General features: G+C 49.8%; 1 protein-coding gene across 5 annotated transcripts in view; it reads right to left on the bottom strand.

Moving 5' to 3' along the window:
- TMTC1 (transmembrane O-mannosyltransferase targeting cadherins 1) overlaps positions 1–17308 on the bottom strand; it is a 186101-nt gene that overhangs the window by 166356 nt on the left and 2437 nt on the right. For 4 of the 5 annotated variants that reach the window (XM_077339957.1, XM_077339959.1, XM_077339958.1 and 1 more), the window contains exon 2: positions 14600–14663. In XM_077339957.1, the coding sequence (XP_077196072.1) occupies positions 14600–14663 (64 nt within the window). Of the gene's footprint in view, positions 1–12800; positions 13407–14599; positions 14664–17308 lie in introns of those variants that run through there. The other variant, XM_077339960.1, reaches the window with a different exon arrangement.

The raw sequence follows: 17308 nt of genomic DNA, 5'->3' as shown, positions 1-17308 counted from the left end.
CTTCCTGACCCTTTTAACTGAAGAGGCCATGGACTGAACCCAGGACTGCCCGCATTCAAAGCCTGCCTGAGCCAAGGGCCCCAATACCTGCTGTATGTCATCTTGTACTCAATACGCTTTGCTTGCACATCAGTAAACCAATACTGCAAAGACACTGAAAGTCTCTATTCCTTTTTACCCAAATAAAACTAAATCCTGAAATACTTCCTCAGGAATTATCACATGACAGACACATGAAGCTGCCTTACACAGCTATCAAGGTCAATCAAGGTCAGTGGCTCTCCAGAGTCTCCGATGCATGGCCTTCGCATCACCTGCTATTTCACTCTATAAACTGGAGTGGTTGGGGATTGAACCAGGGCCCTACTGCATGCCAAGCAGATGTTCTGCCACAAAGCCCGGCTCTGGTTCCAAGATGTCAGTTCAGTGATTTTCTCCTGCATTTGTGCTTGATGCACCAAAATGCTCCACCGTCTCACAGGAGAAGCTTCACTTCACCGGTTCTGCACACATGCAAACTGCTCACAATAAACCTGTCTTGATCAGCCAGGGAACAACAGAGAGCTTAATCTTTAAAGAGAGAGGCACAGAGGCTCGCGCCAGCTGCATTTGGAAACAGGGGATACGGCCAATGGGCATCACCGACTCCCACACAGTTTCCAGAATCATTTTTCTACTAGGAAGGTATAATACAGTATGGCAGGATTCCGTCCCATCTCAGGGACCAACTACATGTTTGGGTTTTTAACAAGCTGGGCTCTCTGAAGCCACAGAGCAATTCTGGGGAACAGCTTTGACTTAAAAATCAATGAGAATCTAAAAAGGTTTGGGATGTCACCAAGGAAGAGTTCCTGCCCTTCCCGGATGTTTTCCCCTGCAGAAACAGCCCGGAACCAGGGGAAGGGGTGTTCCCCCATTTCGGCTGTTCAGAAATAACTCCACCCTACTGGTGTTCCCAAAGGGGAAAACAGCTGGAGAGGGGGCACAGGAACACTCTCTTTCCACAGCCCATTAGGGCTCTCTGATTTTGAGCCCATTTTGAGCCCATTAGGGCTCTCTGATTTTTGAAAGCTGTTCCCTGCAGCAGCTGTGGGGCACCCAACCTAGGGGAACCCAGATGTGGAGCTTGGCCCTTAGATACAGCCCTAGAAAGGTGGAGAAATTAACACAAGAAACAAGTCTCCTCGTACTTTCAGAAGGGAGATGCCAGGCTTTGGAAAGCCAACAGTGATGGATTTCGGTCCTGTAATAAAATTCTCCAAAAGCGGCGTTTATTTAGAGCTAATTTGTTATTTTAGTCTCTGGCTTATACTCTGGACTAGTGCAATCCGGAAACATTATTGGGATAGTGTTGGGTAACCGATATCCAGACACACAGGCAGACTGAGCAGGCTGATATACGGACGTGCGCATGAAGTCCTTGATTAAAAGCTCTTAAATGACAATTAAACTTCCGAGAACATCTGGCACTGGGGGATGGCGATCCTTCCCCACTTCTGCCCTTCGCAAGAATCTTTAGGTGGTTACGGGTGTCAGTACAGACGTCATGCAGTCCCAGAAGCCTTGTAAAGAGATATTTCCTTAAATGTTAACAAAGGCAGAGGATGGGATGGCAATTTCTCAGGGATGGGGAGTGCCCACAATTTCTCCTCAGCCGGAATGAAAGCAGCCTGGAGTTGGGCATTTTCAACGTGAAAAAAAGCACAGGAGAAAGGGTTAATTGCTCTGGAAAATTTGCTAATGGGATGATCAAAAGCTTGTGTGCTTCCATGCCAAGAGATAAGGGCACCTAGCAGCTAGAGGCCAAGACACCCAAACCGCAGCCAGGAACAAAAAGACAGTAACAACATTTTTGTGGTTGCTCCTCCAATCAAGGGCCTGCAGAAAACATTCCACCTAGAGAACTAGAGGTATTCCGCATGGAGCCAAATAAAACAGTTTTAAGAACAACCAGTTTAGACCGCTTTATTATATTACAATCGTTGTTCTGCATTGAATATATGTTGAAAAACTACATTGCAATGCTCTCTGTGTGAAACAATTCATAGCCCTGCCCCTTGTAGTTTTGCCCACTCCGCTTTGTTCTCTAATGCAGTGGTCCCCAACCATTTTTTGGCTGGTGACCGGCAGGGCGATGCCCACGCCCACGCAGCGCGCATGCATGGCCGCGCCCGCGCATTGCACATGCGCACATGCGTGCTGCGCGGCCGAATTCGCGCATGCGCAAAAGTGCCGCGCATGCACGATTTCGGCCGCGCATGCGCGATGCGCAGCGCGGCCCTTATTCCCTCTCCCCCCCTCCCGCAGTAAGAAGCTTCCCGGGCCGCAAGCTTGAGGCCTGGGAACTTTTTTACTGCGGGGGGGGGGAGAGGGAACCGTGGCCCAGCACCGGGCTGCGGACCGCAGGTTGGGGACCACTGCTCTAATGCAGTCACTAATCTGCATAACTAAAGAGCTACTCTTCATGGCTAATAGATCATCTCAGGCAGGCAGGAGAGAAATGAATCGGTGAAAAGCATCTTTCAGAAACAACGCTTAAAAGACACTTAAAGCACTGAAGGGGCAGTTCACCATGCAGAGCAAAATCAGTTTTGCAGAATAAATTCACTCTTCTGTGCAGAGATCAGAAAACCAACGATGTATTTAGTGAGTTTTCATCAGCTTATCCATCATGCAGAAGAGGCCCTAGACCAAAAGGAGATGGGAGGCAGACGAACTGATGGTATCATAGATGGAAGGAAGGTCACAGAGGTGGCACCTGGAGATGCTGGCTGTCTCCACACATTCTACAGTTGTAGCTTTTTGCAGCACATTACACCACTGCCCGCCATCTTTTTCTTCTGTTTTTGCTGTCAAGCCACGGTTGATTTATTGCAGGGGTGGCGAAGCTGTGTCTCTCCAGATGTCCACGGACTACAGCATTTCTGTCAGGGGTTCATGGGAATTGTAGTCCATGGACATCTGGAGAGACACAGCTTGGCCACTCCTGATTTATTGTAACCTCATAAGGGTTTTCAAGGCAAGAGATATTCAGAGGGGGGTTGCCATTGCCTGCCTCTGCATAACAATCCTGAATTTTCTTGGTGGTTTCCGATCCAAATACTGAGCAAGGCAGACTCTGCTTAGCTTTCGAGATCTTACGAGATTTCTACTGTAGGGTAAGAAGAGCCTCCCGCTTCTTTCAACCAAATGGACAGGAAAATGGGTGATCCAACTAGGAAAGGTGTATAACAGGATGTTCTAACAACTGCATACTCTTCCATACACAAGCTGCATCCATTCCTAACTGGTTGCTGTGGCAAGGACATGAAGGATCTCCAAGTTGCAACTTGGCAACCTGACGCCCAAGACTGGTTTAGCATTTCATGCTAAATTCCAGCATTTTCCATTTCTCAGAAGAAGCGTTGTTTTTTATACCCCACTTTTCACTACGTGAAGGAATCTCAAAGCAGCTTACAGTCCTCTCCCTTCCTCTCCCCAGAACAGGTAGGTGGGGCTGAGAGGGCTCTGAGAGAACTGTAACTGGCCCACAGTGACTCAGCTAGCTGCAGGTGGAGGAAGAGTGGGGAATCAAGCCCGGCTCTCCAGATTAGAGGCCTCTACTCTTAACCGCTACACCAAGCTGGAAGGAAGAAAAGAAACATACCGTCTTTCCCTGGATGGTCCACCCCACTTTCCTGCTTCGTTGTCCATTCACCTCCACTTGGTCTTTCTATCTGGATCAAGAATTAGAAATCTAACTACATACAGATGTTTTTTTTTTAATTATACGAACGTCTCTGCTGTACTTTCTATAAAATATCTCCAAACCTAAATGAAACTTAGATACAGTTTCCAAAACAAAACCAGACCAAGGAGAGCTAAACTTGGAAGAGAGTGAGGGAGAAGGCACAAGAGCTGTTTTCCAGGCTTATTCGTTTTCATTACATTTGTCAACCCTTCTGAGAACGAAGGGGGGGGGGGGGGAGAAAACAAACTTGACTCGTTGCTTGTAGAAACAAGCCAGAAAAACAGAACAAGCCATTCCAGCTATTAAGCTGCCTAATGGGCAAATTACACATTACCCCAATTACATTAATATGCACTTCAGGGCTTACTCCTCCCAAACGACCTACAGCTCCTGCTATTTAGTGTTTGTGGGGCATTTATAGGATTGTATTTCAGACTCCCTCCATAGCCTACTGGCAGACCAGTTTTCTCTCTGGATAAAACAAGCCAAATGGCAGGCCGCAGACAGCCCAATAATGGACAGTTTTGGAAACGGAAACAAAAAAAAAATTCAAGAGGAGAAAATGCCAGCCCAAAGGTCAGAGAAAGAAGAGAACAGACCCAGATTAACAATTAACAGCTATCTTCTGTGCGGTTTTAACAGAGTCGCAAACAATCCCGCAAGGAAGGAAGTAGCTGAAAGTGTTTTTAGAACTATAGAGAAGTAGAGCTGGGGTTTTATACTCTGCTTTCTACTACCCGAAGGAGTCTCAAAGCAGTTTATAATCACCTTCCCTTCCTCTCCCTGTGAGGTAGGTGGGGCTGAGAGAGCTCTGAGAGAACTGTAACTGTCCCAAGGTCACCCAGCTGGCTGCATGTGGAAAAGAGGGGAATCAAACCCAGTTCACCAGATTAGAGGCTGCAGCTCTTAACTACTATATCACACTGGCTTTCTTTTCACATATTCAGAGCTCAAGCTCTTTCTATGATGCTGGTAGATAAAGGTGGGGGGGAATATTTTGTTTTGTTGGTGACATCACAGCTGGCTTCGGGGACTCCTGTCAGGTTGTCAAGGCAGGAGATACGCAGATCTGGTTTGCCACTGGCTTCTTCTGCATCCCAACCCTGGATTCCCTCGGTGGTCTCCATCCAAGGCCTCCCCCTGCTTAGTTTGCGAGATCTGATGAGACAGGACTAACCTGGCCCACCTTGGTCACAGCATATCACACGCTACTGCCTTTTAACTGGAACTATCAGGGATTGAACTTGGGAACCATGTGGGTGCTACACAGGTGTTCTTCCACTGAGCTTCAGCCCCATCTAATTAGGATCTTGTCCCTGAAAACTCCTGCCACAATAAACTTTGTAGGCCTTAAGGTATTATCACATGGACAACAGCGAGAGTGTTCAGTTTTGGGCACCCCAGTTGAAGAGGGATGTAGACAAACTGGAGCGTGTCCAGAGGAGGGCAACAAAGATGGTGAGGGGTTTGGAGACCAAGATGTATGAAGAAAGATTGGGGGAGCTTGGTCTGTTTAGCCTGGAGAGGAGACAACTGAGAGGAGATTTGATAACCATCTTCAAGTATTTAAAAGGCTGCCATGTAGAGCAGGGATAGTCAACCTGTGGTCCTCCAGATGTCCATGGACTACAATTCCCATGAGCCCCTGCCAGCAAATGCTGGCAGGGGCTCATGGGAATTGTAGTCCATGGACATCTGGAGGACCACAGGTTGACTACCCCTGATGTAGAGGATGGAGCAAAGTTGTTTTCTCTTGCCCCAAAGGGTCAGACCAGAATGAATAGGATGAAATTAATTCAAAAGAAATTCCATCTAAACATCCGGAAGAAGTTCCTGACAGAGCGGTTTCTCAGTGGAACAGGCTTCCTCGGGAGATGGTGGGTTCTCCATCTTTGGGAATTTTTAAACAGAGGCTGGATAGACATCTGACGGAGAGGCTGATTATGTGAAGGTTCAAGGGGGTGGCAGATTACAGTAGATGAGTGATAGGGATGTGAGTAGTGCAGGGGGTTGGACTAGATGACTCAGGAGGTCCCTTCAAACTCTATGATCCTATGAGAGGCTAAAAGAATGCGCATGTGGCTAGCCTGCTCCTCCCATGCACGTATGTGTGGGGGGCACTAGGAATGTCGCCTGGGAGCCAGGGGGGCAGCAGCCTGATAAAGTCTGGGAACCGGTATTTTAAAGATACTCTTTTACCAGGTGGGGGCAGGAGGCTGATAATTTGTTTCCTATGTGTCATTTACCCATCATCCATCCTATGTGCGCGTACATGCACCCAGTTGCATTCTCCTTACACACACACACACACACACACACACACACATAGAGTTCACTTCTGGAATTTGATAAAGTAGGTTCTGGAAGACAAAAAAAAACCCCTCATGCTACATCAAACACACCCATTCATCTTTTAAGCCAAGACTGCAGAGCCTTAGACATCTGACAAGACCTCTGAAAGGGAGCCTTGCTTTACAGCTCATTCCTTCCCCATTCTTTGTGAGCAGAGAGCAGGGAGTAAATTTTCTTGAGACAAAGACAGAAGCACCACCAGGCTCCTAGTTCATTCACAGCAATTAGCAGAGAGCAAACAAGAGATCAGCAGGGGCCCCGTAATGGTTTTTATCCACACACCACCAGAAAAACCTTCAGACTGAGAGGGTAGATTTTGGTATCTTTAAGAGCAGATCCTATAGGCTTTTGTAATTTTCCTTGTGCATCCTTCCCCCCCAATAAACAACAACAACATTTTCTAAAAGATAGTAAACTAGAGACCACGACATGGTAACACAGCCCCAAAATGTCAGAATTCTGAAGTGTAAACTACATTTCACACATGCAGTCAGTACAACAATCTCCAGCCCAGTAAAGCAACTCATCAGCCTAGATGGGGCTACCAAAGTTCCAAGTGAGGTTGCAGAGAAACAAATAATGGTGATTTTTCCCATCTTCAGCAGGGTCTTCTATAACCCTGTTAGGAATCTCCAACATCTAGATGTATTTTAGCATCTATGCTGTTATTTTTTTCTTAATTCATAGACTGGGCAGATTAGTGTCGTGCAGGAGGCCATGAAACCATTGGCCCTGTTCAGGCAGCACAAATGGAAGCCATCCAAAAAATGCAATAGGGAAATCGCTTTAATTCAGCACACTTTTTGCCTGCATCTTTCGAGCCAATTTCCACCACAGTTATCGCAAGCCCTCTTTTTAGTGGTTTCCCATTACAAGCGGAGATTTAGGGTGGATTCAGAAGGCCACAAGATTCCCAAGATGGCTTCAGTTATTACATGACAGTCTGACTTTGGGAAGGTTTTGTCACTTGGCGATTCACCCAAGAGGAAGTGGGTCCATCGTCCAAGAGTGGTTTGCTCAGCTAAGGGGGAAACTCCTCTCACAAAAAAGTCAGCTGCATCGACCCAGTAAGGAGCCGAGTGCCCTGTTTCTCCAACCCAATGGGGCATGGCCCTAAACTTTAAGCCTATTGTCTCTATGGATCTCAAGGTGTGAGTTATTCAGCAAGTAAATTATGCTTAGGATATACTGAATACCCCAATGTCTTCTTAGTAAAGTATCTAATTGCTGGCCTAACTCACAGGACAAGTCTCTGAAACATATGCTTTGGGCACATCAAGTTATTCAGTCTTTTGGGGAGGAAGTCATTACTCATAACAGTGCTGTATTTGAATATCCCCTGATCTTTGAGCATGCTTCTGTACTTTTAAACTATTTCCCTCTCTCCTGGAAGCAAACTGATGGGCAATTAATATGGACCCTCCATGCCCTTACTGTTGCTAAAAGGCTTCATTGCAACTCTGAACGTAAAAATACCCCCTTTCCGTAATCCCATAGATTTAGGACTTTAAAAAATTATCAGCATGTGAACATTTGGTATATAGACCAGTGGTCTCCAACCCCCGGTCCAGAGACCGCGACTGGTCCATGGATTACTTGGTACCGGGCCACGGCTCCTCCTCGTCCTCCTCCCCGGCTGCTGCCTCGGGGGCTGCCCTGCCACTGTGCTGCAGGCTCACCTTTGGTGCTCTCCAGCGGCCGCCATGGCTGGGGCTCCCCCTCAGCGTGGCACTGCGCAGCTGCTGCTGGCAGCGCCCCCCAGTGGGCGGCAGGAAGTCAGGGGCACCAGCGGGAAAGCAAGTGGAGCAGGGGCTCAGGCAGTGGCAGTGACGTCCCTCGGCAAAAGACTACCCTCCCCCCGCCCCTCCGGGCCTCAGTAAAATTGTCAAGCATTGACCGGTCCCCCGTGATAAAAAGGTTGGGGACCACTGATATAGACAACTGCATATGGGCATATTTTTAGATACTAGGAAGTATTTTATAGATGTTTATATCTAGGCTTGGCACCATTGGGCTCTTTTATTATTTCTTTTCTGTTTGAGTTTTGTAATTATTTTTTAAAATGTTAAAACCACCGAAATCCAGGGCACAAAAAAGCAAATCACCCACCCTCAAACTCCATTGTTTGGAGTTCTAAAGCATTTTTATTTTTTAAAAAACCAGCAGAAAACTAATCTGGTACAAATCACGATGCTGATCGAGACCAACTTATTCTGGCTCGCGAGAGCTTTCCCGGGAGATCAGAAATGAAGAAAGAACCTCTTCCATGTGCACATCATGTACTTTTTAAAAACCATCATACATTTTTGGCGAGATTAAGCGGCCTGATGGGATGCCAAGAATAGGGAACCGATCTGATGGGTTTTGGTGTTTGTTTTTTTTTAAGAAGGAACAGCAATTGCTACAAAGTACAAGAAAATATACACCGTCTTCCTCCCCTTTTCTGCCAGTAAAACAAACGAGCAGCCAATTCCCGAGACAAAGACAAATGCGAGAAAAAGGCGATTAAGGTCCCAACTCAAATATACACACACATACAAAACCTTCCGTTCCTCAGTCTGCACTTGGCACTGCTTGCCAGCTATCAGAAACCCTCTGCTATTTTCAGCAGACGAATTCCAGTAACAGATCGGTTTAAGGGAACAACTACGGGCTGCAGTCGGTCCAGGAAAGAGTCTCGTAAAGCCGTGGGGGTCACAGGTTGCCTCCACTTCTCCTGCACAGACTGCAGGCTGCAGTGGTCAGGGTGTGAGGCTACGATCAAAGGGACCCAGGTTCAAAGCCTCACTCGGCCGCAAAAGGTTGCTTGGGGGACCTTGGGCCAGTCACACCCTCTCAGCCTAGCCCACCTCACAGGATTCATAGAATCATAGAGTTGGAAGGGACCTCCTCTAGTCATCTAGTCCAACCCCCTGCACTGCAGGACACTCACAACCCTATCGCTCATCCACTGTAACCGGCCACCCCCTTCAGCCTTCACAGAATCAGCCTCTCCGTCAGATGGCTATCCAGCCTCTGCTTAAAAATTTCCAAAGATGGAGAACCCACCACCTCCTGAGGAAGCCTGTTCCACTGCGGAATCGCTCTGTCAGGAACTTCTTCCGGATGTTTAGATGGAATTTCTTTTGAATTAATTTCATCCCATTCGTTCTGGTCCGTCCCTCTGGGGCAAGAGAGAACAATTCTACTCCATCCTCTAAATGGGACCCTTTTAAATACTTGAAGATGGTTATCAGAGTCCCTCTCAGCCGTCTCCTCTCCAGGCTAAACAGGCCAAGCTCCCCCAACCTTTCTTCATACATCTTGGTCTCCTCACCATCTTTGTGGCTCTCCAGTTTGTCTACATCCCTCTTCCAGTTTGTCCACATCCCTCTTCAACTGGGGTGCCCAAAACTGAACACAGTACTCCAAGTGAGGCCGAACCAGAGCAGAGTAAAGCAGTACCATCACCTTGTGAGGGTTGTTGTAAAGATAAAATTGAGGAGAACCATGTGAACCATTTGGGTCCCCAGTCAATTTATGAAAAACAAGGTGCTTTTATAACAAGAATAGAACTGCAGGCTCTTTTCTGCAGTGCTTGATGTGTTCTGTCTGACACAGTTTTTGGCACCTCACTTTTGTAATCCTAGTCCTATTTCATTGCTTATCAAAGTTGTCATGATGCTTGGTTACACTGCTTTATGGCATGCCATCCTTCTGGATTCCCAATGAGAAAAGCAAATTACAAAATGGAGTAAACAAATAAATAAGTGGCCTTACTCCTTGCAGGAGCACAGCAACAAGATGAGCAATGGGAAAACCAAGGAATAAATGCAGGTGAAGAGGAGGAAAAAGTAGAATCATAGAATCATAGAGTTGGAAGGGGCCATACAGGCCATCTAGTCCAACCCCCTGCTCAATGCAGGATCAGCCCAAAGCATCCTAAAGTAGTTAGAAGTAGTTCTTCTATGCCGCTTTTCTCTACCTGAAGGAGTCTCAAATCGGCTTACAGTCGCCTTCCCTTTCCTCTCCCCACAACAGACACCCTGTGAGGGAGGTAAGGCTGAGAGAACCCTGATATTACTGCTCAGTCAGAACAGCTTTATCAGTGCTGTGGCGAGCCCAAGGTCACCCAGCTGTAGGAAGAGCTGGTAATCAAACCCAGCTCCCCAGATTAGAAGTCAGTGCTCCTAGCCAACATACTCCAACTGCAAAAGTATCTTCTCATGGAGGAATGGACCATCGATGGCAAAGGGAACCTCCACATTCAGAGGAAGTCAACCTCTAAAACCCACAGTTTCTATGCCCTGCCTGATGACCTTTCAGGGCAACTGGTTGGCCACTGTGTCAAACAGGATGCTGAAGCAAATAGACCCCTGATCTGATGCAGCAAGGCTCTTCTTATGAGGAAACACCAAAGCAAACACCAAAGCTATACTTCTGCTGCAGCACTGAATCTCAGAGCAGCTGAATCCCCCCAAGCAACAAGGCTGCCCAGTGTTCAGCAAAAACCTGAAGTGAGCCATCCTTCACCTGCAGCCTGGAATGCAGGGAGCCCATTCTGTATTATGAATTAACCATAAAGAGAAGAACTGTTTTTTTTATACCCCACTTTTTATACCCCACTTTTTACTACCTGAAGGAGTCCCAAATCAGCTTGCAAACACCTTTTCCTTCCTCTCCCCACAACAGATGCCCTGCGAGGTAGGTGGGACTGAGAAAAATATTCTGCAAGGACAGCTCTAAGAGAACTGTGACCAGTCCAAGGTCACCCAGCTGCCTGCATGTGGAGGAGCGGGGAACCAAACCCTCCCGATTAGAATCTGCTGCTCTTTAGCCACTACACCGCTAAACCAACTGAGCCACAACTTGGTAAAGTGGGGACGTTGCAAGCGTGAGGAGCAGGCTGCCCCCTATTTATTTAGGCACCGCTTTTCCTTCCGGTGGGAACTCTAAGTGGCTTACAATGTTGCTCTCCCCTCCGTGATATATAATAATAATAAATTTGTATTTATATTCCTCTCTTCCACATTGCTCAGGGCAGATAACAACGGCACTCATATTGGTGCTACTGACAGGAGGGCTGAGCTCAGAACAGCTATGAGACACCAGAGAGTTTCTGCCATTCCGGTGCCCCCCCCCCTTAACTTGGCTAGATGCAACTCTCCGCTAGACCGACATGCCTAGAGACCTCAGTCTGCACAGCGGGTGTTCCCCTGCAGAGTCAATGACCATTGCCCATCGGGAGAAAGAGTTCCCACGCTACGCAATACAGCCAGATGTTGACCCCAAAGCACAGAGGCACAGAGGTTTATGCCAGCAAGGGCAGCGTGATGACACCTGTCAAGTCTGTTGTGATGCCCAGGACTGAGAGGTGTATTCAGCAGACAGGGGCGAGAGAAACGGGTTCTGAGGCCACTCAAGCAATTTGCAAATGCAGTTCACAGGGAGGCAGTCCAAGAAGAAAAAAATAGCCTGCAAAACTCAAATGCAGAGAGGGAAATATTATTTTGGTGCCAGACGGCTGAGATCCCTACGGACACATCAAAGGCAGCTGAGGGGGCTCAGAAACATTCTTTATCCCGGACAAGCGGCCACGAGAATCAGTGGGGGACCGAACTTCATCCATCTTTGGTGTAGAAGTCCGTAGGAAGGCTGATCCGCCCCCCCCCCCCCAATCCCTCCTGCAAAAAGGCAGGCAGGTTCTCAGCCCCTTAAATCCGCCTGCAAACGGCACCAATAGGGACAAGCACTTCTAGTTCCCTCGCACGCAAAGGTGAGGCTGGAAATTTTTGTAGGGCACAGCCTGTCCGCCCCCACACCAACGCCTGGAGGGGATTGTTATTCGAGCTAGCCTGGCGCAGTGAGTGGGCGCTGGAAAAGTCTCACTCCCGGCCCCCTTGCAAGGAGAGGGCAGTGGAGAGGCCGAAGGGGGCGAGAGGAAGAGTCCCCTTCCCAACAGACGGCCCAGGACTCAGCAGGGAAAAGTTCCCAGCACTGGCCAGAGGAAGAGGCTTCAAAGCTGGGGGCAAAGAGCCAAGCAGAAAGAGGAGGCATCGGGGCCAGGCTGGGAAGAGGCAAGCAGAGGGGCTAAGCAGCAGTCATCCCTATCATGTGTCCCCGTCTCAAATCTAGCCTATTCACCCTATGGCCGAAGACGCTGTCAAAGAGGTCTTTCCTTTTCGGTGCTGTGTCACACACACACACACACACCGGTAACGTTTGCGACTGTCAGGTCCTCCAGGAAGGGGCCGAGCTTTTCCTACAGTCCTCTGTTCGGCGCCAATGCACGGAACTGGCGCTGACACGTGTCGTCACCTTTCCCACGTTGCTGAATATCCTCCACGAGTCAGGATCCCAGCCCGGAAGAGGAAGAGTGGGAAATCAAGCCCGGCTCTCCAGATGAGAGGCCGCTACTCTTAACCACTACACCAGGCGGGAAGGAAGAGAACATACCGTCTTTCCCTGGATGGTCCACCCCACTTTCCTGCTTCGTGTCCATTCACCGGACTCGGAAATCCGCCGGCCAGCCAGCGGCCAAGCGCCCCGATCTGGCCAGCGCCCCGTCCCCCCGTTTTTCAAAAGCAGCCGCGGGCGAAGTTTTGCCCCGACTCGGAGCTGAGCGCTCCCACGACCCCCGCCGGCGCATCGCGAACACTCCCCGCACCGTTGCGCGCTTGCCGGGCTGCCTCTGGACGCCGCGGGGCATGTGCCGAGCGCGCCTCCCGCCGGGGCTTACCTGAAGGTGAGGACGCAGAGCGGGCGGTAGGACTTGTGGCTGGTGTTCTCGCCCATGCCCTTGCCCCAGAAGTCGTCGGCGAAGGCGGCCGCCAGGGGGGCTCCGGCCCGCACGTCGGGGTTGTTGACGATCGCCCACACGTCGTCGTGCACGAACTCGCCGCGCAGCGAGTTCCAGTAGCAGAGCGCGGCCAGCAGCGCGGCGCAAGCCCCGCACCCCCAGCGCCCGGCCCGGCCGCGGAAAGGCGGCGACGGCGGCGGCTGCTGCTGCTGCTGCGCAGGGAGCGCTCGCGGCTCCCGGCCGCTCCGGCTGCCTCCCGCCGACGCCATCCTGCCGCCGGGCTAGCTGCCTCCCGCCGCCGGGCATCCCCCGGCCGCCGCCGCTATTGCCGCTGCTGCTGCTGCTGCTGCTGCTGCTTCTCCTCCGCCTCCTGCTGCTGCTGCTTCTTCCCACGCCTGCATCGCGCGCCCAAAGAGCCGGAGCCGGAGCTCCCCGCTCGCGCTCTGCCGCGGCTCAGCCGGGCCGGCCGCAAATAAACAGCGGCCGCCTCCCCGAGCACGCATGCTCCTTGCTCGCGGCACGCCGCCTCGCCCGCCCCCTGCCTGGACGCCGCTTCTCCGGGGGGGGGGGAGGGCCGAGCGGGCGCGCCTCCCGCCCCCCCCCCGTCATGCCCGGCCCCCCTTTCCCTCCGGCGCTGCCCGGGGTCTCAGGCGCCGCAGCGGCAGCAGAGAGGAGGCTGCGGACGGCCCATCTGCGCCGAGGGCCGAAAGCAGCGAGAGGCCAGCAGGCCACAGTCCCAGGCGCTAACTTTGCCCCGCGGCCACGAAGTTGGAGCCCGGCGGCTGCACGGCGACAGGCGCGACGCAACGGGGATTTTCCGCCCCCCCCCCCAGATGGAAGCGGAGGGAGGGGGGAGAGATCCGTAGGAAACGGACGGGCCGCCTCGACGGGACTCTTTCGAGACCCTCCCTGGCTGGGCGGCAAGACGCCTCCCCATTCATTTGATAAAGAGATTTCTCCTCCCCCCCCCCCTCCACGGTTGACAACTAGAGACTGGAAGATTCCTGGAGATTTGGGGAGGAAGCCTAGGGAGGCCGGGGTTTGGGGAGGGACCGTAGTGCCACAGAGTGCCCTAAAGGATTTAATTTCTTTTGCATTGGAAGGATCCGGCGTTTTGGTGTATCAGAGAAGCTGGACTTGACTCACTGCAAGTTTTTGCAAGCCAGAGCTGAACAAGAGGCTTTTTGGATGTCTAATGCAGCTATAGTGAATATCTCGGTATCTTGCTGTCATGGTTAAGAGTGGCAGCCTCTAATCTAGAGAACCCTGTTTGGTTCCACAGTCCTACCTGTGCAACCAGCAAAGGCCTCTAATCTGGTGAATTCCTCCACATTCAGCTAGCTGAGTGACCTTGGGGTGGTCACAGTTCTCTTAGAGCTCTCTCAGGGCATCTGTTGTGGGAGAGGAAGGGTAGGCGATTGTAAATTACTTTGAGACTTCTTCAGGGTATAAAACCATGAAGATATGAAATCATCTCTTTGCAACATTACTCTGTATAGTGGAGCATTTCGAGTGAATTCAGTTTCAAATTAATCTGTCTTGCAAGTTCTGTTCCTGATTTAGCCCCGTAGAACCCACATAGGCATGGGTTGTATCTTTTCTGCTCGTTGTGTGTGCAGTGTCTCACTCAGCTAGAGATACTATGCGTGCATGGAAACCTTTTTCCTCTTCCTTGGACTGGGGCAGAGAGAGAAAAATAAGTGATGGCATGGGAAAATTGATTTGAAATTGCCACTGACCTGAAATCACCAGACACTTGCAGCTCTTGAAATTGGAAGACGTAAAGATGGCTGTCCGAAGGATCTGGGAAAGGAAAATAAATAACTCTTAAGCGGTTCCTTAAAAGAGGAGAATGTAGCAAGGTGATCTAGATCAGGACGGAGAGAACTCCAAATGCACGAGCAAGCAAAAGAAACAAGAGTGATCTGATTTGAAACCTTATGGACCCTCAGACAAAAATTCTACCTGATCCCACAACAAGACCCTTATCAAAACCCAATACCATAGCAAACAAAGCACTTGGCTTGCTGTTACCCTAAGCCTCTCATAATAAAAGAAATAGTCTCATCTATACATCTATTATTGATTCATTTACTTTATATTCCGCCTTTCTCCCCAGTGGGGGTACCAGCTCTGGGTTGGGAGGTACCTGGAGATTTTGGGATTGAGCCTGGGCCTGGCACCCCCACTGGGGATTTGAAGAGGGGAGGAACCTCAGGTTATAATGCCAAAGTCCACCCTCCAAACCAATCTTTTTCACCAGGAGAAATCATTTTAGTCATCTTCAAGTATTTAAAAGGCTGCCATGTAGAGGATGGAGCAGAATTGTTCTCTCTTGCCCCAGAGGGACAGACCAGAACGAATGGGATGAAATGAATTCAAAAGAAATTCCGTCTAAACATCAGGAAGAAGTTCCTGACAGTTAGAGTGGTTTCTCAGTGGAACAGGCTTCCTCAGGAGATGGTGGGTTCTCCATCTTTTAAACAGAGGCTGGCTAGAGGCTGATTCTGTGAAGGCTCAAGGGGGTGGCAGGTTACAGTGGATGAGCAATAGGGCTGTGAGTGTCCTGCATAGTGCAGGGGGTTGGACTAGATGACTCAAGAGGTCCTTTCTAACTCTACGATTCTATGATCCTAGTCACCTACAGATCGTCAGGTGCTACTTAGAGGTTAGCAGCCCTAAACGTGGGGCCAAAAGCTACTGTCATCATTTTCCTATCATCCATTTTATCCTGGGTTTTCACTACCCAAAAGAGTCTCAAAGCAGCTTATATTCACCTTCCCTTCCTCTCCCTGTAGGTAGATGGGGCTGAGAGAGCTCTAAGACAACTGTAACTAGCCCAAGTTCACCTAGCTGGCTGCAGGTGGAGGAGCAGGGAATCAAACCTGGCTCGCCAGATTAGAGTCTGCCGCTCTTAACCACTACACCAAGCTGGCGCTCACAACAACCCTGCAAGGTAAGTTACACTGAGAATGTGTGATTGTCCAACATTACCCAGCAAGCTTTCATAGCAAAGTGGGGATATGAACCTGGGTTTCCCAGATCTGAGTCCAACACTTCAACCATTACACCACGCTGGGAGGTATAACTCATCAGATAATAAAGCAAGGAGACTCAAAATTGGCCACCAGCTGCAGGATGCTTGTGGGTGTCCCAGTGCCCAAACCGAAAGGCATGGGAAAATCCTGGCCCAAGTGAGACAAACCACACTCACACCCTGCTATTTGCATTGGATGCAAAGGGTTACAATAAATAGTGCATTCTGAAATCAACTATAGCATTTCTTCTATGGCGATGAGAGGGTGCCATTCAGAAACTGAAGTGCAGAATCTCAGCTTGGTGGGGGTCAGGCAGAGAGGCCAGCAGAGTTAGATGTTTGGTGTAGTGATTAGGAGTGTGGACTTCTAATCTGGCATGCCAGGTTCGATTCTGCACTCCCCCACATGCAGCCAGCTGGGTGGCCTTGGGCTCGCCACGGCACTGATAAAACTGTTCTGACTGAGCAGAAATATCAGGGCTCTCTCAGCCTCACCTCCCTCACAGGGCATCGGTTGTGGGGAGAGGAAAGGGAAGGCGATTGTAAGCCGCTTTGAGACTCCTTCGGGTAGAGAAAAGCGGCATAGAAGAACCAACTCTTCTTCCTCTTCTTTTCCAACCTTCCTTACTAGGTGCATGGGGGCCCAGTTTGGATTGGGACTGCAGCATGAGGGAAACGTTTCTAGTTCTACCCCTTGCCTCACACACACACACAATCCACCATGGGCCCCGCATGGTTTGACTCCTTCTGAAACTCTAGGCCAGCCTTTTCCAACCATTTCACCATAGATGAACCCCTGAATTATTTTTCAGGCTTCAAGAAACCCCAGAAGTTATGTCAGCTGGCTGCATCTACTTGCCGTACACCCCGGATGTGACACGTCACCAGAAGTAATGTCACCCATACACTCCCACCAACAGTGACCAAAGTTAGGAAGGGCCCATAGGAGAAACGAAAGTGGATACAGACAGGGCCTTTGGAGCTCTAGTGATGTCAGCAGCTACCCAAACTTCCGGGAAAGTGGGCTGAATCCCTGAAGAATTCTTAGAAAACCCTGGTTAGGAATCCTTAAAATTCCCTTGAGGAATTTTAGGAAAGGCCAGGAAATGCCAATGTATCATGTCATTAGGACCTTATGAAATGAGCCATGGATATTCACGGTGTTTTGGAAGCCGGCATAAGCAAAATAACAGTAGGCTTTAAGCCCCCAGTGGAAAGACACAAGAGATCAAGGAGGAGTATGGGAAAGGCAAGAAGCCCAAAGAACGGATTACGCAAAGGGCATTGTCTTGGATGAGGCTCAACAGTGGCTTTTGTTTGAACTGGGCCTTGCAAAGGGGATGTCAAAGGCTGCACTGGGCAAATTGCCTGCTCACAATGCAAATATGGACTTCAAGGCACCTTCCGTTTC

The sequence above is a fragment of the Paroedura picta genome, chromosome 5, assembly GCF_049243985.1.
Source record: "Paroedura picta isolate Pp20150507F chromosome 5, Ppicta_v3.0, whole genome shotgun sequence".
Lineage (NCBI taxonomy): Eukaryota > Metazoa > Chordata > Lepidosauria > Squamata > Gekkonidae > Paroedura > Paroedura picta.
The sequence above is the reverse complement of the archived record's forward strand: the minus strand, read 5'-3'. Positions and strand labels throughout refer to the sequence as shown.